This window comes from Lagopus muta, chromosome 1 (assembly GCF_023343835.1).
Source record: "Lagopus muta isolate bLagMut1 chromosome 1, bLagMut1 primary, whole genome shotgun sequence".
NCBI lineage: Eukaryota > Metazoa > Chordata > Aves > Galliformes > Phasianidae > Lagopus > Lagopus muta.
Window position 1 is genome coordinate 136552035 of NC_064433.1, and position 22338 is coordinate 136574372.

At 36.7% G+C, this 22338-nt stretch overlaps 1 protein-coding gene across 16 annotated transcripts in view; it reads right to left on the minus strand.

The window, feature by feature from the left end:
* Window positions 1-22338, minus strand: part of MCF2L (MCF.2 cell line derived transforming sequence like) — a 148042-nt gene that overhangs the window by 11227 nt on the left and 114477 nt on the right. For all 16 annotated transcript variants that reach the window (XM_048958619.1, XM_048958373.1, XM_048958028.1 and 13 more), the window contains 17 exons: window positions 16780-16899; window positions 16001-16117; window positions 15346-15495; window positions 14487-14611; window positions 12894-13008; window positions 11819-11938; window positions 10790-10981; window positions 10383-10574; window positions 9552-9711; window positions 9334-9404; window positions 8215-8291; window positions 7176-7242; window positions 3327-3442; window positions 2443-2512; window positions 1446-1538; window positions 1207-1299; window positions 17-142 (listed from right to left, as the gene is read on the minus strand). In XM_048958619.1, coding sequence (XP_048814576.1) covers window positions 17-142; window positions 1207-1299; window positions 1446-1538; window positions 2443-2512; window positions 3327-3442; window positions 7176-7242; window positions 8215-8291; window positions 9334-9404; window positions 9552-9711; window positions 10383-10574; window positions 10790-10981; window positions 11819-11938; window positions 12894-13008; window positions 14487-14611; window positions 15346-15495; window positions 16001-16117; window positions 16780-16899 — 2004 coding nt within the window. The remainder of the gene's footprint in view (window positions 1-16; window positions 143-1206; window positions 1300-1445; window positions 1539-2442; window positions 2513-3326; window positions 3443-7175; window positions 7243-8214; window positions 8292-9333; window positions 9405-9551; window positions 9712-10382; window positions 10575-10789; window positions 10982-11818; window positions 11939-12893; window positions 13009-14486; window positions 14612-15345; window positions 15496-16000; window positions 16118-16779; window positions 16900-22338) is intronic.

Genomic DNA, 22338 nt, shown 5'->3' on the forward strand with positions numbered 1-22338 from the left:
TAATATTGTTACTTACATCATAGCCTGTGATGGCTATCTGGTGCATAGAATCATTGACTGCTTTGAGAATACCCAGTATAGAATTTAATGCCTCCTGGAGGTCTTCAGCACCTTCACAGTTCTTACTGTACTTCAGCATTTCCTGAGCAGGCAAAGACAGACAACACACTTTGTTTTGCAAACAGCAGTAACTGGGATTATTTTAACATTGAATTTGGCCTACATTTTTAAAGTTATCCAGTGAAGTTTACACTGTATAATCTAGTGGATTAAGCATTGGCTCTAACTGAAAAGACCCCAAGTTTTACCTCATATCTGCTACTAACCAGTCTCCTAAGTCTCCTAAACCTTTTATAAGCACAGCCTAAGAAATTTACAAGTCTGAGTTACTGAGCATTTTTAACCACAATTGCTTAAAACAAAAGCAGAACCCCAATGTCATCCTTTTTGCTTCCACTCATTTTTTACATTCTGTTGCTTTTAAATAATAAATATAAAGACATTGGCAAATTGCATTGATTATTTGAATTATTGTAAGGTCTGGAATGCTAGTTGCAGACTTAAAACATACTATGTATAACACTGCTTACACATTTTAAAAAGTATTTCTTCTCCAAAAAGCTTACTGGGGAAGCTGTATCTTCCCATTTGATTCAGATATACAGAGCAGTATGAGAATAAGTATTTACTCATGGAGTTCAGAAAGAAAAGATTCTTTAAATAGAAAACTTTTCAGGTACTTCTCTCTTCATAAAAGCTTGAAGTAAATTAAGAGCTTTCAAAGAATTAATTAGCTCAGTTTTAATGGTAGTTTACTCTTGAGTTAAACACAGTTATTGAACCCTGTGTCCATGTAGTGACTATTTCCTAAAACAAATCAGTTTCAAGCACAGCAAAAAGTTAAACATTCATTTAAAAATATATATAATACTACATTCCTCTCATTTTGTTCTCTCTGTCCATAGTATGCCTAAATGAATCAGAATGGCATCCTTCCTAAAAATTGCATACAGTGACCACAGTTAAGTACATTCCCTACAACACAAGTTGCTTTGAAGACTCCAATTAACTGAATCTTTCTGGACACATTCTCAATTTTGATTTATACACTACTCTGCTCATTTAGATTTCTCTGCAGCAGGATGAGATAAGCAGCATTTAGAAGAAAAAAAAATACAGTTAGCATTATAATTTTGTAACACATACCTTTAGCAATAATTGGTATTTGGTTATTCTTTGAACTGGCTTCAGCAAGTATGAGTCCAAACTGAGCTTGTGATCAAGTTTCCTTTGACATTCCTGTAATCAGTGTCAGATTTTGTCAGTACGCAAATCAATATTCAGTACACAAATCAATATATTTTGTTATTCATACTTGAGATAGATTAGCAATTTTAACAAAAAAATAAATACAGAAATATTTCAGAGAATCACACAAGCCATACCTGAAAGAATACGGAATCTGAAAATTGCCTCCACAAACTTTCAGATCGAGGTTTGTTTTGACAGTATTTCTCATAAATCTGGAAATCTTCCATCTGAAATGGGGGAGAAGAGTAAAAAGTAAATGATTGCCTATTAAAAAAAATGAAAAAACAATGTTCTTAAGAATTTTTCAGTCAGCAAGTCTAAGGAAAAAGGACAATTCCTTCAGGCATCCCTAACAGGCAACAATTTTTCAGTACTGCTCATTTTGTAACAGCTACTCATTTTGTACATGGAACATACGAATAAAATGCTCCTGTTAACTTCTACTTAATTGAACAACAAGTGCCGTATGAAGAAGCATATCTTATATTTACAAATGCATTTGTGCCACCCTATGAAGAATATGGGGTCTTTTAATTTAATTCAATTAATCCCAGAAAATGATTCCCTCTGCATAGCTTACTAAAAAAAAATTTTGCCCTTCTTTCTTTATGCATTTGCATTTTGTGAATGTGTTTGTCACTGGAAGTGGACCAACTAGTTTGCTGTCCCTTATCACTTCAACACTGCCTTCAAGAAGCGGATATTTTTCAATCGTGTTTGCTTACACAAGCCCCATAGTGCTCCTGTTGCTCCATGAGACTTTCACACATACAAGATATTATTTTCATTTGGTTATTCATGAAATTTTCAAATTCTGCTTTCTGTTTTAAAAAATATTTTCCAGTAAGATTAAGCAAAATAATCAGTAATAGTGATCTCAAATGATCCAACGCATGATGCTTCTTCATGTTTTCCTAATTGCGACTTCAATAAGGCAATTTTCTTTCAAAACAGTAGTAGCTCTTCCTATTAAAATTAATTACACCCCACAGTGGAAAATATCCCCAACCCTCTCATCCGTTCAAAACAAACGAAGGGGACCTGGTGGCAATTATTCCATAAAAATTACTCTCAGCAGTAACAGTTTTAGAAGAGCTTATGAATGAAATGTCAGCTAGAGATGACACATACCTGATCCAGAAAGCACCGTCCTACCAGTTCTGGGTATTCCACGTAATTTTCTAGTTCCCTCAAGAATATCCTACAAAGAAGAACATTTTCTTAGAGCACACGTCAAAGAAAATTGTAAACATTCACATTCTTGCAATTCACTGTCTAAACTTAAAGAAACAGAGCTGTAACTGTGCTGTAATTGTGTATTATGAAATTAAACAAAACTGTCCTAGGTGACGTTTTAAAAAGGAGTAGCAAAATAAACACGTTCTGACCAATTTCTTCTAGCTTACTGTTGCTACAACAGAACCAAACATAAGATTTTGGTGGGGGCAAAATGGCTTTGTTTCCCTGCCTTATGTAATTAGTAGTAGGATTTATGAAATTTAGTAGGTTTTTTTCCTTCCAAAAGCTATCAAGCAACACAAGTCAAATAATATATGAAAAAGTGACAAACACTAAAGTCTAGTTTTTCCTGAATAAGAAACAGCTACTTAATATGCTTAATTTGTCTTGAAAATATTTATCTTCTGAATATTTAGATATTGCCATGTGAAGAAACATCTCTCCAGCAGCAATAAGGTCGTTAAATATGAAAATTAAATAGCCTCAACCAGATGCAAGAGCACAGAAAATTTGTGGTTTAGGATAATAACTTACTTTCAATTTAAAGTTTAAAAATAAAAGAAACCAAAAAAGCAAACAAACTTAGCTTCAATAAGCTTGAAATCAGACCATAATACTTTTCTTCAAGATGCAGAATTTTACCAGTGTTCTGAAAATGTTTCTTCTCTAATGCAATATCAGTTTTGACTCAATAGAGAGCTAGGTGAGGCTCAGTAAGGATCTTTTAGCAACATCCCATCCAAATGTTACTTTTACATCTGAATCCAAATCCTCACCTGTTGTGAAAGTGATAAATTTCTTCCATATTCCCAAACAAAATATCCTTCTTGTTTTGGAGCTCTGGTGAAATGAGGTGAGCCATTAAGGGGTTGTCCATCTCTGCAGCATACCCCTAGAACACAAAAGAGGGTACACTGATTATCTTCCTCTCTTTGATAGGACAGTTTGCATCAGCAGGCTGATAACCAAAGAAAGAGTTCAGTATTAATCATGAAACAAATCTACAAAATCTGCTCTTTCATCAGTCCAGTAAGATGCATCTAATGCAGGTTTTCAAAATACACACGGATAATTACTGCCATTTTTACTGAAGTAAAGATAAAACAGTTGCAATCATTTCCACCAAAAACCATATATTCCCATGTTGCTCAGACATAAGTTTGCACTTTGCATTAGATTTTACATATCTGAGTTAAAGCCACAATTCCAGAAAACCTTCATGCTGGTTTTAGCTATTATGAAGAGGGAGCAGGACTACAATTATTTCTAAAAGAAAGCATTAAGCTTCATGTTATATTTTAAAGATATTTTCATAGATTTATCACCCAAAGTCATTACCTTTAGATTCTGACATCTTCTGTGTAACATTTAAGGCCACATTCTTTTATACACCTATTTGGCACAAGTGAGGAAAAGGAGGCACATATGGCTTTAGCCCAAGACTGTTCTCCTCTCATACCCTGAGGTGATTAAGCTGTGATTAAGAGATCTCCCAGAAGAAGAAGGAAAAAAAAAGTATCTGTATACACAGCAAGCATGAAAGAATGGCTTCATTTAATGCCAACTAATGGTACCTGCATTTCTTAGACTTCCAGGTGACTAAAAGGCATTCATCACCTCCAAGACAGAAGGTGCCTCAGCTTAAATGACTTCCTATGAATTTGTCAGTGTAGTAAGGGGAATTGAACAAAACCATGTATAGTAGGAAAAGATCAGATGGATTGGACAACAAGTGCTAAGAATGATGAAAGATTTAAATATTACTGCATTTCATAGTTGAAGATGATGTGAGGTAGTTTAGATTTGGATTAGATTTCCCTCTCTTGCTCTCAACACAGTTGTCATGGACAAGGTGGTCACAGGAAAAATAACTGCATGAGTGTCAACTATTTATAACAATAAACTTAACTGAACCATAACCAAGTGACAAGGTAAAAGGAAGGATAAGCAACAACACACCTGCAATCAAGACTTTAAAACCCGAACTAGAAATAGTAGGAGAACTAGGCAGTGAAGTCAGCTAACCTAAAGAATTCAGGCATTTGATAAACTAGCAATTAGATTTTCATTTATATTTTTAAAATCCTTTAAAAATCAGTGTTTTTTTCCCCTCAAACATTGAGGGGAAAAAACAACAGCGGTATAGGCAAAGCTGCTGGAGCTCACTGACTGCTAACCACCGTCCCTCTCCCATCTCTCTTTCCCATGAGTACAAAAACAAAGTCTTAGTTAAAAGAAAAGAAAAAAGAAAGGTAGCAGTTAGAGAAATCCAAAAGTATCACCTTTAAAAAGATAAAAATGATTCATTGATTTGCATAAAATGGAGTACAAAAAAATAAACAGGAAGAAAAACTATGAACACGAAGCAGTTCAGATTCAGAGAAGCGATACAGGAATAGACCACTACATTTCCATTGAAGTGAGGATGATGTTGGACATTGCAACAAAGACAGGATTGGCCTCAGGAAGAGGCAACTAACCCAGCTCTGATGAAAAAAACTCACGAGCTCAGTACTCTGTTCTGAAAGAACAAAACCATGAAAATACATACACGGACAAAAAGTTGTTAACAGTATGTCAAGGTTTTGTATTTTCCCTTTAGAATGACATAGTGCTTATTTTTCAACTGCAAGATGAAAACTTAATGCTTTACTGCCTGAGTAGTATTTGTATCTTCAGAAAGGAAAAGTTATTCCTTGCACCAATGGGGATCAATAATAATACACAAGGCTTTGTTTAATCTTCTATTTGAAAGCTGTTCTAAAAGTATAGAAATAAATGGAAAAAGGAGTAGAATGCAATTTCCACTTATCATAGAATCACTAAGGTTGGAAAAGACCTAAAAGATCACCCAGTCCAACCGTTCACCTATTCCCAATAGCTCCCACTAAACCATGTCCCTCAACACAACATCCAGCCTTTCCTTGAACACCCCCAGGGTGTTCAAGGGTATAGACTAGACCAGCATTTTTTCCCAGTACAAATTTTTGGATTTCACAGACTAAAGTGGAATAAGTGTCATTATTAATAAAAGAAAAACTACCAGGCTCACTTGAAAACAGCTACAGGAGTTTCCTAGTAATTGATCTTGTAAACTACCTTTAATTTTCTATCTGAATGCTTTGCTGAGAGAAAAGGCATAACAAAAAAAACAACAACAACAACAACAAAAAGCAACATAAAAGGAGATACTGCCCATGTATAATGTTATTTTACAGGAAAATCAGAAAGACAGAACAGGAGGAACAAAAGAATTGGGGAAATAGCATAAACTTTGGATTATTAGTAAGAATTCCTCAAAAGCTGGAAGGCTGCCTTTAAAACAAACATCAGCAAGGATCTGACCCAGAACTACTGTTGGCAGTTCTCATCATCCAGATTCAAGAGTGATGAATCCCAAACTGCACAAAGGTAGAGGGAAGTGTGATTGGCACAGTCAGAGTGCTGGAGAGGCAACTGAATTGTCAGAAAATGAAGAGAGCTTGACTTTGCAAGACAAAAGTTTGCACTATTCTCTATGTAGAACAAAAAAAAAATACTAGAGGAATAGAAAGATTCTGCAATACCTCCAGTAGTAGCAGGAAGGACCAAAAATCCTAAAATCATTTGAACCTTGATTTTAACAGAATTATACAGACAGCATTACATAGAAGAGCAAAGAATAAAGCAATCCTTAAGGTCCGCTCCAGAGCTACACTGCTTTATTATCATCAGGCACAGCTGCCCTATCATTGGGACATCCCAGCACTTGGACAAAATCCATGGCATGAACACTACTGGAAACTGACCATAAACCAAACAAAAGCAAGGCCAGAGTTCATACAATACTACTCTTACCTGAAGATGTATACCCAGAAAGTATTGCTTTCAGTCCTTACATAAATATGAGACAAATAAGACAGCTCCTATTGAAAAGCCTAAAATTGGCATGGACACCAGAAGTTGGTTGGCTCAGTTGCAATTCATCCTGATTAAAGTCAATGTCAAGTTATCTGCAGCTTTAATATTTCCAAAACCAGACTGGACTACAACAAAATGCTGCATATACGTCTGAACAAATGAATACAGAACTCCGTACCACGTTCTAGAAGCAACTTGCAAATGCTGCAATTATGTCTCCATGAGCATGGAGCAAAGGAAATATTCTTGTTGCCTTCACTATTTTGCATCCCTATATTATCACTACCAGCTACTCTGTAGCCATAGCTGTACCTGAGATATTTGGAAGGTTACTTAAAGGCCTACAAAGAAGGATGTGATTAACAGATTTGCTCCTCTGATTCAAGATTCTTTCAAAGCAAATTCATATTCCAGTGCGACATACAATCTTCCTGGAACTGATCAAAGACTCTGGAATGAAATTCTAAAACAATTAATGATCATTAGAAATCTCAGTATGTTCTACCTCAATAGTTGGGCACATCTTACTTTTGCTATTTGATAATATAAACTCCTAGATGTGTATTTTTAGGAAAACATGCATTGAAATCAATATGTGAAAACACGAGGGCAAAGAGGTGTGGCAAGAAAAGGATAAGCATCACAGAGATGAGGAAAGCATAAGAACATCTACGAAATGGAACAGAAATAGATTCAGATCAGTCAGAGTGAAGTTTAATCTTTACCTCGAGAACACAGAGAAGTTCTTCCACATATGCTCGTTCAGTTTCAATAAGTTCATTCATTACATGCCTGAAAACAAAGAATGATAATTAAGGAAGGCCTATTCATTTATACGAAGTATTAAGGCAAGGTTAACTTTGTATGTTTCTATTTCAACTGGAAATCGTTTTTATTTTCTGAAGTAACGTAAAATGTGATTTTCATATATATTTCTGCACACAGCTTATATATCCACACTGAGAACCAAGCACTTTTAAAACATTTCGAAGTCATAAAAGTGTTTAAATAGAAGGAAAAAAAAAAAGCCAAAGCTGGAATTTCAAGCATCACAGGAGCTGAACAGAAGCAGTGAACAGTTTTTATTATTGTATACATAAAACCTGTTTATGTTGCATTTGCAAGTATTACAGAAGCTGAAGTTAGAGGTGCAAAGGTTTCAAGTTACATTGGTCATTTTAAATTTGAGGCATGTGCTGTAGCTTAAAAGTCACAGTGTCTCTTTTTCAGGTTAGCTTGCTTAATTTCTAAGGAAAAAACACTTGCTTCTCCCCCCAGCCTCTGTAATTTCAGATGATTTAGCACACATTAAAATAGTGAAAAGACAGCAAGAATATCCAGGTTTCAGTTAGAAATGCAGGTTCTGTACCACTTGCAGGTAGAATAAGGGATGCTATTTAGTTTTAATACTGAAAAGTTCTTAAGATTAATCAAAACAGGGTCTAAAAAAAGTCAAATAATAATAAAATTGTCCTCTGAAGCACAGAGACCAAAGTATATGACAGATTTACAGGAGGTTTATTCCTCAAAACTGTCTTCTCTGACATGAAAATGTGTAATTATCCTCCCATGGTATTATCTCGCTGTAGCAAAGCTAGACTGATACTATATAAGCCTTAAATAACACTGCAGACAGACTGAAGTATCTTTCTTCATGTACAAAGCACAGAAGCATACTTGTCTTATCAAATCTTTAGCCAAACTCAGACTTCACTGGAAGCAAATCAGAGAAAGAACATTTGTTGTTTATCAAAATACACTTACTGCCGTAACACAGCTAGGTTTTCTTCATCATCCATTGTAGATCCTCCTCTGCTTTGATGGAGTTCACTCGTTTCAGTCTAAAGGAGGAAACAAACAAACAAAATTATCACAGCATAACAGACAGAGGAGGAAAAAGCACTAAAATATGGAGCTTTGCACTCAGGACTATTCATATGAGTTCTCACAGGGAAAGCTGTACTCCATTAATTATGAAATCATTTTGCAGAAACTCAGTGAAAAAAATCCAAGTCAACCTGAATATTTCAAAGCATGTATGAACATTTAGATACAGAGAGTTCGCTGTCAAAGGTCAGATTAGAAAAGACGGTGGCTCAAGACCTCTCTGCAGTAAGATAACATCAACATAATCTTGGAGGCAGTGCTGGCCTAAATCTGCTTTCCAAGCTAAAAATCAGGTACTGTGCTAAAGTTCTGGTAAATTACTAACTTGGTAGAAGTTCACTTTCACAAATTTTATTGTAATGCCTGAGCCAATTCAAGCTTTTGCTTAAAAACAAAAACAAAAACATATATATATATTCTCCTTCCAGTTCCCCCCCAAGCCAACCCTTTTCTCCAGCTGTTGTCCCTACTGGTCATACAATCTTATCCGTCTCCTTGCGTCATCACTTGATTCTCGCTGAACCTTTACTGAGTTAATTCAACCCTCTAACTCAGTGGAAAACTATTTGTTTCTGCTGCTGTCGTCAGGTTATTTTCCTTGCAGGAGGCGGAGCAGGAAGACCTTCCCCACTTGGGAATGGCAAACCATTAGGTCAGGTGAAGCTTTCTTTGAGCCAATGACAACTACCTTTTCACTTTCTCTAGTTTTAAGAGTAGCCAATTACTACTGGCAAATAATAAATGTTTCCTGTTCATAGATTTTACATTTTGCTGCCCCTAACATTTTTCCTAATATAGGCAACTATTTACTTTTTCTCTCATACTCAGCTGCGTGACAAAGCAGTCTTTATTTAAACTAGAGTTACCTTGATAGGGGCAATATCAGCACATTTTCAGTGAAATAGCCTAATTCTTCTTGAAGTTGTTGAATATTCCATTGTGTTATGACTTTCTCAAGCAGTGCGTACATGAAAAAAACACTGAAAAGAATGTTACCTTTCCTCTTCTGTAGTTTACTTTCCGAAGCACACCGCTTTCTGTGTTGGATACACAATCTCTTTGAAGACCTAAGCATATAAACCAGAACCAAACAGCAGTTAGAACTTGAGCGGATCTAACACAGATGTTTGCACAACCACAAATTACAGCTGAAAGTTTCTTCAAGTTTCTTAACATAGTGTAAAAAATTACTTAACTCTGCTACATTTGCTCACCTGGAGAGGTACAAGGAGATTTTACAAAGGCTTCGGGTCTAGGTGCAACTGGCTGAACAGGACGTGTTTGCTTAGCTGCCAATTTCTTAAGACTTACTTGTCTCTTTTGAAACATTTCTTCCATGCTTTCTTGCTTCTGGAAAACCTTTTGTATATGCTCCTACCATTGCCACATGAAGAAAATTAAAAATCACCGTCAGAGAGCCATCAACAAGCTATACTTCTATTTGTGGTGCATTGATTTGCAATGCTTATTGCTTTCATACCACATATAAAAATATTACCCTACTCATCACACATAACAAGGCATAATTTACAGTTATTTAACATGCTTAAGATTGGAACATATTGTCACAAAACTTGTTTCTCTACAGAAATAGCAAAAAAAAAAATGGGGCTCAAGTTTTGATTAAAGGAGTAAAAACTGAAGTTTTCTTGAAAGTGTCTAATGGTTCTGCTTCAAGACAACATCAGCAAGAAGGAAAAGGAATGTATTTTCAAGTTTTATTTTGTAACTGCTTTTTTTTAGAAGTTGTGCAAATATCAAGGAAAGCCATGTTTTCATTATAAAAAAACATATTTCAAGTATTTGAAAGACTGGAGATCTATTTATTACAAACATCAATGCTACTATCTGAAGAATTTAAGTTGTTAATTGGTTCTGGATCCCTTGATGCCTATACAAAGATACAACATGACTACCACCTTGGGTAAGTACCCATTCAGATAAATGGCCTGAAGTCACCTTCATGCCACCTAGCTCTATCAATGGCCATGCAAGACGGCAATTCTAACAAATTGATGCATGCATACATGAATAAATTATAGTACCTTTAGGTCCTCATTGAGGATGTGTGCATACTCTCTGTAAACTTTTTTCAACTCCTTGATTTTATTGCCTGCACCAGTGTCTAGGAATTTCTCAATCTCCAGTAACGCTGATTCTGCACCATCCTGAGACTGACACTTATCTACAGGCTGTGAAGCCAGAAGATAAATTCCTTCATCGCACCACTTCATAGACTGGAAACAAAGAAAAGAGCAGGCTCAGAATGCATTTATATCAACATCAAATGCTAAGGTCTAACATATTTCATCATTCTATTTGTGATGAATTCAGCTATTTAAGGACAAAACTTCCAGCATACCCAGGAATTTTTTTGATCCGCTGTTTCAATGGGTTGCTGGAGGTTTTAGAATACAAGACAAGAAACAAAACTGCTCCACAGAAAATTTACCTTTTCCAGTAAGCCATGCAGTTCTAGAGATTTATTAAGAACATTCCTCTTCTGTTCCATCTCAGTAGTGAAGGCATCACAGAGATGATGAAGTTCGCTGCATTTTGGAATAATGGAGTCCACAGCATAATGATTGCTCTGAATAAAAGCGTCACCCTCTGAAGCTAGCATTCTGGCTTTTGCTACAGTTTCCTAAGAAAGCAAGCATTGATTGAGGTACATCTTTCCTGGAGTCAACATCAGTTTAAAAAATTAGAACTTAAACTATTTGGTTTTGCACAGTAAAAACGCATAGATACAGAATACATAACAGTCTTAGTTAACAAATCGAAGCGATTTCCTATTTTCCCAGATGCCTAAAATCTTTCATGCCTCCTGCCTTGTCATATCAGATACTTCGTAAGTATGAATGAGTTTAACCACATGGCCCCTGGGAACCACTTTTAGTCCTTGTATGCCTTAGTTATTCAGCAGCATGTTTGTGCGTATACACATGCAACTTGGAGTACAGAAGTGATCTGAAGTGAAATAAAAACATTACTCCAGCACCTCAGCCTCAAGAGCAATAGACTCACTTCCATTAAACATAGGTCTTAACACATTAATTGTGTTCCTTTTTTGTATTTCAGAGTATATTTTTGTTGATAATTTTCAACTACATTTTACACTCAATACAGAGCCTTCTAATTTTTGGCTTTTAAAGCAGTAAGTGGTTTCACAGGAATGGAAGTACCTTGAACATTAAGCAGAACTTGGCTACATTGGCATTTTATGAAATTCTTCCACGAACCAATCACACTGGCTTTATGGTTAGTCACTCTGCTCTTTATCAAGGGCTGCCTGAGAAGTGAGTGACTTCAATGGTTAAAAATTGCTTTAAAGTAATGTGCAGTACTAATTTGGAAGACACTTAGTTCTGCCCTGCTGTTAGCATAAGCTCTGGTCATACAATATTTCAATAACTAAAAGTCATTTCTCTCTCTATAAACACACACATGCTAGAAACACAGTAAACTGCAGAGTTCTTACACGGGATTTTTCTTCAAAGTTGACGAGATCTTTCAAAATGTGCTCCACATGTGAGCAGCTGTTTCCCACATCTGTGAAAGCAGACAGTCTCTCGGACACAATATCCAAAGCTGCTTTAACCTGAAATGAGATACACGTGTGTGTCAATGAGGATGACTATGCCTTTGGAGGTGCAGTCAAATAGCTGATAGCTTGTATTCCTACTCCAGTGACTTACATTATGGTGTTCCTGAGGCAAAGACACAAATCTACCTTTCCCCCCCAACTAAAACTAAAATCACACACAAAAAAATAGCAGTGAAGTAATCTTGTTTTCTGAGCATTAGGTTTCCTGGTACTAGAAAAAAAATAATAAAATATCCAGGATGAATATATCATCTTGCTTTTACCAGATGGCAATAGTACAATCTGATACTAATGTAGAGAGCACAACATGAGGGTGAGGTCCTCACTGTACCAATTAGTTTACGGAAAGACACATACGCACATACTTGTCATATGGTTTTTCAATGTTGTTCCTGGGGAGACACAGGGACCCTATTCTGAGATCAGCTACACCAGAGTAAACCATCTGTAGGTGCAATAAAGCACATGCATTTAACTAACATGAGATCAGAAACTGGCTGTAAAAATTTTAGTTCAGCCTCCACCCAGCTTCTAACGTTGTGGTTGCAACTTCCCACCCACAGTGCTGGAGGCTGCTTTATAAGACTTCAGCCAGAAGGTTTAGGTAAGTCTTGGTTCCATAAAAGGGCCTATTGGCAAGATGAAAGACTTGCAGCCAGCACATTATGCTTCTGTGGTAGAGAATAGATTTCAAAGGAGTTTTCGAACGCTTATACACTGCTGGGTTCATGGAAAAAAATAACACTACAGAAGAGAAGCCATTATGTCTGTATAGGCAAGTATTCAAGGTAGTAAAGATAGCAAGCTGTCATGTAAGGACACGTCAAAGAAAAAAGTTGGAGAAAGCTTTCAAGTACACACACGAGAGCTGTGAAAACAAGAGGGGAAGTATTTGCTTCTGAATCACTTCTACGTTACCAAATATTGACTGCCACCAAGAAGTTCTCACCTCTCTAAAATTCTGTTCAAAATTCCGAAGGTGCAGACACTGCTCAAGTTTTTGCTGGTGCTTAATCCAAAACTCATCAAAGGCGGACTCTGTTTCATGTAACTGAGCCAAAAGCCTTAAAACACAAACAAACAAGAGCAAAAAAAACAAACTGTAAGAATGGGGGTTGCAACCTTCAAGGACAGTACACCCTTCCACACTGAAGAAGTCTCCTCAAAGCATTACTTTCCAGAAAAAAAAAAAAAATATTAAACTGAATACAGGAAACTTTGAGCATTGCATGGAATTTTTTTCTAGAATAACATTGATGTAAAACTGGAATCCAACACAAATATTAAATGCTGACAAACCGTCAAGCACTGATTTGAAGGTTGCTGCAAATAATGCTTCTCAGCTCTGACCTGGGGACATGGGGCTTGCAAATAGAAACATGTGGGCTACAACTCTGAAGAGCCTGAGCTTAGAGCTATAAAAAAAATGAAGCATTAAATTTGTACTGCTGTGACCAGCCAGCTGCCCTTACGTTTCATTCCTTGGAGCAAGACTCATAAAAAAACTGAAGGTCATTGCTCCTCTTCTGAGCAGAGAGACTACTTTAATATCATAGACAAGCATAAAGCAGTACTGATATGGAAAGAACCTTCTTCAATTATAATTCTAGCAAGATTCCTCAAGACTTAACTTTTCAACCTTTCTTTGAGTAGCGTATTTGACATTGTGGTATTCTATGGACTACACAACATGCTTTGTTATATTTAGGCTACATCTGGAAAAGGCTGGAGGACAGAATTTTAAATAACTTTTGTCTTTATTAGAACAGAAATGAACCCTGGATTTGCAAGTTAAATCCAATTAGAAAAAAAAAGGCAGACATTTGAAAGCTACTTTTGTCAGATATTGTATCAAATAGAACATTTTGGGTAAATTAGCAACCCCCACCTCCACCCTGATTATCCTTCAGATAGCCAATAGCAGCAATGACTCCAAAGAAGCAACTTCTGCCAAGATTTGTCCATTGGAAGTGACACTTACTTGGAAAGAAAAGTCAGTCCAAGAGTAACAGTAACATGGAATGACAGACAAAAAAAGAATGCAGATAATTGCCTTGGGGAAATGAGCTATGCTTTTATAGCATTGTTCAAATTTACATCTGTGCTACGATGATATAATGTCTTCAAAATTGGCAAAAATTTAAGGGGGTGGGTGGGAGAAGCAAAGAAAAGTAAGATCGAATACATGCCCAGAGGAAGCATATGGGAAGTTTGTGCATAGATGACACTCCAAGAGCAGAGTAGTCCTTAAAAGCCCTTTAAAAGTTTCTAATTACATTGATATTAGCAGTGTTGGGAGTCTTTTCAGGCAGGTTTCCTTATATTCATGTGATCCAGTAGTGGACATCAGAGAATTACTTTACTTAAGGCAGATCTGATAACAGCAGAGTCATTTCTGAAAGTGCCTTTTATCTATTCACACTGCATCATTTGCTTACTTGCTACATATAGATATACATATAACATATAGAATTAAGTAACAGAGCCAGGCAAGGGTCAAAAACACAGAGAAGCAGCATGTTCAGTATTTCACTCCTCTCACCTTTCTACTGTAGTTTGATTGTCTAGTTGGTCTTGATTCAGTTTGTATTCAGGGTTCTCAGTAACTGGCTTTGTAATACTTCCAAGGATATCGTCTCCCTGTTCTACTGCTAACCTTATATCTTCCTATAAAACAAAAAAAGAACAAAACCAATAAACAAACAAACAGAAAACCCACAAAAAAACCCCACATAGAAGAATTCCCTGATTACTGGATTCTTGTTATTTTGTTTAAATAGACTCCTCTAGGCATCAAACTGAAAAAAAACCAACACTTTGTTTATAACAGCAATAAAACAAGCATAGCTTGATTAAAAGCAGTGTTGACAATAATTATGCTAGATGCTGTATGTCAGTTTATGGGTCTTAAGTCCCTATTACATTGGGCTGAACTTTTGTGATAGATAATATTCTAGAATGTCTCTGTGCTACAATTATCTCACAGACTTGAAACTTACTGTTTTGGAACCCCTAAACATTATTCATTTAAGCTGATTTATAAGAACATTTGCCCATTCAAGAGGTTGTACCTTTTTGTATGCATGCAAATACAAAAAAAATTTATCACTACAAACAAAACAGCAAATTTAAACTCATCACTTCATAGAAGATTATTTGTTTTCACATAAGTCATGGTGCGTTTGTACATAAGGTGTACTTAGCTTTAAGAACTGTCCTTATTGAAAACAGTGAGAGGATTCTTAACTTCAAACCAAGAAAAACAATTTCAGTGAAACTTCAATGCAATAATTTCATTATCATCTATTAACCAAATGCCCTCCAGGCTTTTTATTAGCCATGTCAGCTATAAATTACAACCACTCAAACCAGAAGACAGTGTATTTACAAAATGTACATACCTTCATTTTGTCCTTCTTTTCCGTATGCGTTGCAAGAAGGGAGCTGGTTGACTGCACATCATTTGGTAGCTCTGTTTCAGCCAGTTCAGTCCCAAAGGACTGAAGAATCTGAGCTGTTTGCTTAACCTTTTGGGCAAAACCTTCTATAGCCTTTTGGAATAAAAACCATTAAAGATGTTTCATGCTCAACATATGCATATGTACAAACAGACACATACACACAAAATATAACTGACAAAAGAAACTCGAACAGATGAATTACATGATTAAAAAACGGTCAAAGTATAGTTTTGTAAGCAACAGATACCATCACCATTAATTCCTTAATTGTATGTTTTTCCTAGGCTTGTATCAGGTATATCTTCTTCATATTTTTAAAATCTGGAGCTATTTTACAACTTGAGCTTTTTCTTTCTTGTAGCAAAAACAACATACCCCAACACAACAATACACTGTAGTTCCTTTGCTCCAAGCATTCAGAAAGCCACTCCCAAGTTATTACTCATATTATTTCTCTAAGATGACTAAGTACCATTGGGAACATCTCACTCAGACCAAGTCAACTTGCATCACTTGGAACACGTTTTATAAGTGACAGGGTATAAAACAGAAGAGCTCATGAAACTGAAAAGTTAAAACAACCACCAAGACTTACAGTGCGACGGGATAGCCATCTGTTATGGCAGTAATCCAGGGTGCCACCAAGATCTTCTGTTAATTGTGTTTTATCAATGTAACCCTGCAGTTCTGATACTGAGCCCAGCATTATGATCTGCAGAAGTAAAGAAAAAGAGAACATGATCGGTGGTGAAAAGTCCCTTGTTAAGGATTCTAAGCCGTACCTTTCAGATTCTATTAGAGAAGCTTCATTTTCATATAGAAACAAGTGATAGAACTATTTCCAAAAAGAAACAATGTAAAAACAAACAAAAAATGCTTAACACTTGATGATATAAACTTAAATAACTGCAAAGAAGCAGGAGCACTGGGCTCCAAAGCATTAAAAACATTTTTAAAAGCTTCTGAATCATACAACATAAATGACTCCATCAGATTTTACTCATTTTTAAATCTTGATAAACTGTACATGAGCTTTTTTTTTTTTTTATTAAAGAGCAACAACATCTCATTTTTTGTCCATTTTTGGTCTCCTCTGTCTGTGGGAGAGAACAGTAGTATCTGCATGGGCTGGGGATGTATGGACTGGTTCTAAGAAATAAGTAAGGACCGTAGGGAACATATCTTAACTAGCTCCAATCCTGGAAATTAACATCTGACAGACATAAAATAACTCATACCACCATCTATTTGCATTTATTTGATTATCTTTAGCTTGCACAGTTTCAAAGCTTATTTTAAAATATAAACACCGCTGGCTAGACTAAGTACTTCAACAGATCCCTGATAACAAAGTGGAAACAGAGCATTACTTACAGGTACTTTCATTTTAAACTCATCTTTGTTGAACTTGAAAGCAATGTCTGAGAGAGCTCGATGAAAAAGTCCTGTTGGGCGCAGAACAAGGACGAGTTGCAAGTTCCCTGGGAAAGATGCCTGAAAAACAAGTTTAATCTGTTGTTTTCTGATGCTTCGAAGGAGAAGCCTCTGTTAAACCACAAACCAACTGTATCAAAGTTCTGCATAACGGGGTGACCAATTATAAACCTAACAAGGCGTGCGCAGAGAGCTCCATTCAAAGAGACCTTTATGCATCTTGGGAACAGGAATCTATTCTCCTGGAATCTAACTTTTCAGGGCTGGCTCATAATGCTCGTATCTTCAGTTAAGATGACATCACAGCCAAGGAGGCAAATGAACAGACAAAGATAGCTTAGTACTTTTTCAACAATGTTTCCAATGGTTATCTTATCTTTTCTCTAATAGAAGGTGCCAAGAGAAACCCCTGCTATTATGTGAATACATAACAACCAATTTCTTGTTTATGTGTACTACCTTGCCAGTTGCCTACACAAACTAAACTGAATTTCCAAGACTGAATTTTTTCCACCACCAAGACTGAATTTCTCAGACAGTAGCTTAGAAGAGGTAAGCATCAATTTTGCAGACAAAAATAAAACAAAAATTGTCCTCAGCTGTGCTTTTTCTCCTCATCTTTCAACTTGTAGTCTCACAGATTCTCCCAGTTCTAAAAGTGGCATGGGGAAAACAGAAAAGAGGAGAAGGAAAGCAGGCTTGTTGCACTAAATTATGAGATAAGCAAACAAACAAACCCTCTGCTGTGCCAGAAGTTCACATACTTAGCATTTAGCCATTCTTGAAATGACACAAATCTTCTCTCATATTCAGTATTTCCACAGCAAGGAGGCACTAAAGCTCTCTAAATAGAAGTTCATTATAATGATTAAGTATGCAATATATATACATTTTTATTATATTGTTGGAAACTGTGGGACATCTCTAAGTAAAAAAAGCACCAACATGCATACACTGACTGAACGAGCTGTTGTGCTATGTTCTCTTCCTATGCCTATGAAGCTGTCAGTATCTGGGAGGCTGGAGATGGGTTCAGTAGTCATTTTAAGGTTCCAGGGTATTCCAAGCATTTAGCAGCAGACATGACAAACTTTCACACAGAAAAGTAGTTAAAACTACTAGTATTGGAGATCTCATGGATGCACTGTGGTTCCCCATATACTCCAAGAACTGAAATTAACTGAGAGATCATACAGACTTAAACTTTACAATCTGCCTCCACTCTAACAATGTCCATATTTTCTAGGAAGCCCTATGATTCAGCCCCAGTAGAGTCCCTTAGAAGGCTGGGAACAGAATCCCAGCAATTTTGAGTGCCCACACAAGTTCTCCATCACTGCACCATAAATAACCTTTCTATGCATATTGAAAGTAGTACACCCTGCGGACTTACTAACCCACAGTTATCAAACAGAGGATGGACCTTAACTACAAGATTCCTGCCTATAATCAGATGAGAAAAATAAAAATAAGTCCATTTTTGAAAGTTATTGTAACAAAGGCAACTTCAAATTTAAGAGAGTGATTTACTTACACTAAGAAACACTTGCAAGAATGAACAATTTTTTTTTTTATTAAATGCCTGAATAGTTGTACAATAATAATTACATAGTTTATTAAATTAAACTCATATCAATTTATTTTGTGCCTGTAGTGGCAGAGTGCAGCCTCCTATTGACCTGTTAATTTTCACCTCCAATTCACCTCCCTCAGAAGAAATTTATTCACTGGAAATACCAACATCAGAATAAGGAATTCCAAGAAGAAATAACACATTTTAAAAAACTTGTTCACATGAGATATGCATCCCTACTTGAAATCCAGATGCAGCATCTTTGGCATGTCTGTTGGCTACCCATTTACCTTTGCACAGAGCATAGGGAAGCACTAGTTTGGTTTTTTTAGTGTTCAGTAGATATGACAAACATAAAGAGGAGGTGAAATTATGAAGCACTAAAGACAATGAACAGCAGAAGTAAATTTTTAGTTATATACAATTTTCCTTATTCTATCTTTAAATTCTCAGTTTTACACTTTGTAATTCAGACTTTGATGTCATGATTTTAGAGAAAATATTTCAACTGGTACTGGAGCAGAGTAGTTGACAGATTCAAAGCAAGTTTTTCTAGACTGTACATTACCCTTTATAAGATGTGTTCAATCACACAGCTAAATAGGGCAGGCTGTCCTGCCCAGGCAAGAAGGTAAAGAAGACACATTACAACTGCTCTCCACTGTGTCTACCCAGAAACTATGCTGCTCTACTCACTACAGTTGTGCACCGTGTAGAATAATTTCTGTTCAAAACTTAGAGTTTCCTCTGTCTTTCATCTAAAATTCTTGGTCATTCTAACTTTGTCTACGATGTTGTTCTTATTTCCCCCAGTCTGTCTCCTGCGCTTCCAACTGGGTTGCTTGTTTCTTCCCCCCCTACCCCCCAAAACACAGAGCAGTCTTACATGTTAACAACTTTGCTGAGCACTGCCGAGAGTCAAATTCAAAAACCAACATATGTGAAACAACAAAGAAAGAAGGAACTGATTGACACAGTAATGATGCTGGACCAGTAACATTTAACTGAATTTGTATCTTCACTGCCTAAATATTACTGCTCTCCTAACAGCTTTTATTTTTTTCCCCTAAAACTCTGGTGACTTGCGGAGACAATGATATGATTCAAGAGACACTCCTCAGATGCATCCTTTCAACTTCATCAACAAGCCAACCTCAGCCTGAACAGCAGAGCAAAAATCTCCATTCCAGTCCAGCAGAATGCTTGTTTGAAGCCACTGTATCCTATGCTAACATAGTGAACAACGACTTCTCAATAAGGCTGTGCCAGACATTATACATCGCAATAAATGCTCGTGTGTGTTTAGTAGTGTCATAAAATAAAGTGCCATCAAGGCTTGTTTTATTGAAGTCACTGAACATCACTGTAACACCAAGAAGGGCCTGTGCACTTGAAAATTGGTTGCGGTTTTTTTTTCTTTTAATTCAAAAGCATATTTCTTTACTAGATTACTATTAAACTGCTCCACCATTATCTTGTCTCAAATATTGTACTTTAATGCCCATGCAAAAAAATATCAGTGAAAGAAAGAAAAAACAAAACTCTACACAGAACTCGCACATTTCTGATTCTGCTTAGGTCAGGGTAGCCCCCACTCTACTCTAGTTCATATATTGCTTCATTTCACTTGCATCAGCATGGGCACTTGTTTGGTGCTTCACAACACTCATAGGATTAGTTTTTCTGTCTGCTCATCTCTCTTCATGACTTTGATGTCCAGTCTGACAAGTGCTTATTCCAAAGATTCAGGTGAGCACGGGATCATCAACTTTGACATTAACTGAACCAGGAATTTATAAACAGCACACCATCCTTAAACAAAACCTTTCCAGTAGAGGAGATGCTTGCTATCCTATGGCTACTTCTAATCTGGAACATGGGAAAAACCTTCACAGGCTGAGCAAAACAGGAGCTGCCTTAATAGTAAAATTTAGTTACATACAGTCCTAATCACCACCTTCCTTGGCAGGATATTAATGACACAGAGGCTGCCTGTAGCACCAATACTGAACCTATGGTTAAGAAGCTGCTAATACAGGCACTCCCAATAGGAAGCCTACTGAAGTCATTCTGTCATCCTACTTGTGCCAGTCAGATCGAGCAGCAATCCTACCCACTCCTGTTAGACCACTGGATGGTCAGATGGCATTTTCAAAATAGGAATAATATAATTGAGTAGCCTATATTACAAGAGTCATCAAAATAGGGGCAGGCAGTCATTGAGACAGCATGCAGTGTTGTCAAACTCCTCCTTGGGAGTGGCAGGGCAGGAGCAGAGCAGTGGCCTGGGACTATCAGCAGGTGTTGAGTCACTATGGTTTTCAGCAGCAAAGACCAGGCGTGCTCTCAGAGAGAAGAAACACCACCTTTGTGATTTCACATCTCAGGCCACCACCTGTGGTGCCCCGGGCTTATTTAATATACACAGGAATTACACAGACAGGTACACATACCTTATACACAGAGATGCAGTTAAAGTTGCTGTTCAGTTTCACAGAGCAATTCACCCAGCTGCCTCAGTATACACAAGTGTTTGATACTTTCATATAGCAATGGAAAGGTGCTGTGATAAACAGGTAACCCAGGCCCCTTTCTCTTACCTTCCCCACATAATCAGTCAGATTTCAGAAATCACGTGAGCTACCAAAGAGCTAATGCCAGACTCAGTTTCATTCTGTTTTAAATAACTGAAACAACACCGTTTCTCACTTTATAAAGAGCCTCAGTATAACCACATTACCAAGTCTTGTGTTGTTTTTCCTCCTTCACTTACTACTATGCTGCAAGCCTCAGGACACTTCTTTTCAAAATATCTCTGCATATAAGGGGGCTAATAAGCAGAATTTGGGGCTGGTTTATTATTATTTTTAAAAATTATTATTTAAGACAGTTTATTCCTGGCTAGAATGAAAGCTCTTACACAGACTGCTTGTCAAGGAAGAATCTTAGATTAAAACAATTCATAAATGGACCAATTTAAATTCTAGCCTTAAAAACATCAAGCCATTTTGTTTAGGTCTGTGATTGATATTTGTGATACTATGATCCAGCATTCAGATTTTAAGTGATTCTCTTTCCTTTTTTTTTTTTTTAAATTAAAAAAAAAAAAACCCTCATGTAATACACAAGAAAAAATGGCTGACTATACAAGGAAAACTGCAGAAGTGCTTGCACATATAATTTTCTCAAAACTTTCGAAGCAATAAAGGCAAAAAACATACATCTCAAAATAACCTTTTTATTATTTACTACAATCATTCAAAAACAACAGCTACAAAATTCACACAGATACTGTCGTATCATCAAGATTTTGGTGTGGTTTTGAACCTAAGCAAAAAACTGCCTTTAATAAGAAACATAACTGGGGGCTGAAAGGAGAACATTTTTTTCAAGCTTAATCCATACAAACCACTAAGCATCATTATCTTTTACAGCACAAAATGCAAAGAGCTAGCTATAAAATTGGGCTAGCAGGAACTCCTGTCCATAACACAAAATAGCATCTTTCATGACCCTAGAGCGTTGGTTACAAAATCTATCTTTCCTCTACCATTCAAGTTGAGAGAAATTCAATCTCTCTCTCTACAAACAAGGCCAAAGAACTCAAGGTTGGATTACTGTGATTCACTGTTTCTCTCACCTTGGATGTCAAACCAACGATAAAACTCCAGATGGCAGAAAAATGGGACTGCCTGGCTCCTGCAAGGTTTAGGATGGTATTAGCACTCCAGTCTCTCCTTTTGCTTCTGGTCTCCTTCTGCCAGCTTAAGGTCTTGGCCCTAACCTTCAAAGCAGTTAAAGGACCAGGCCTCTTTTACAGAGAGCACTGTGCTTTGATTTATGAACACCTAAGAAAAACACAGCGCTCTAAACAATACAGCCCAAAACAGAAGGCACAAAACCTGCAAACAATGCATTCTAAGTTG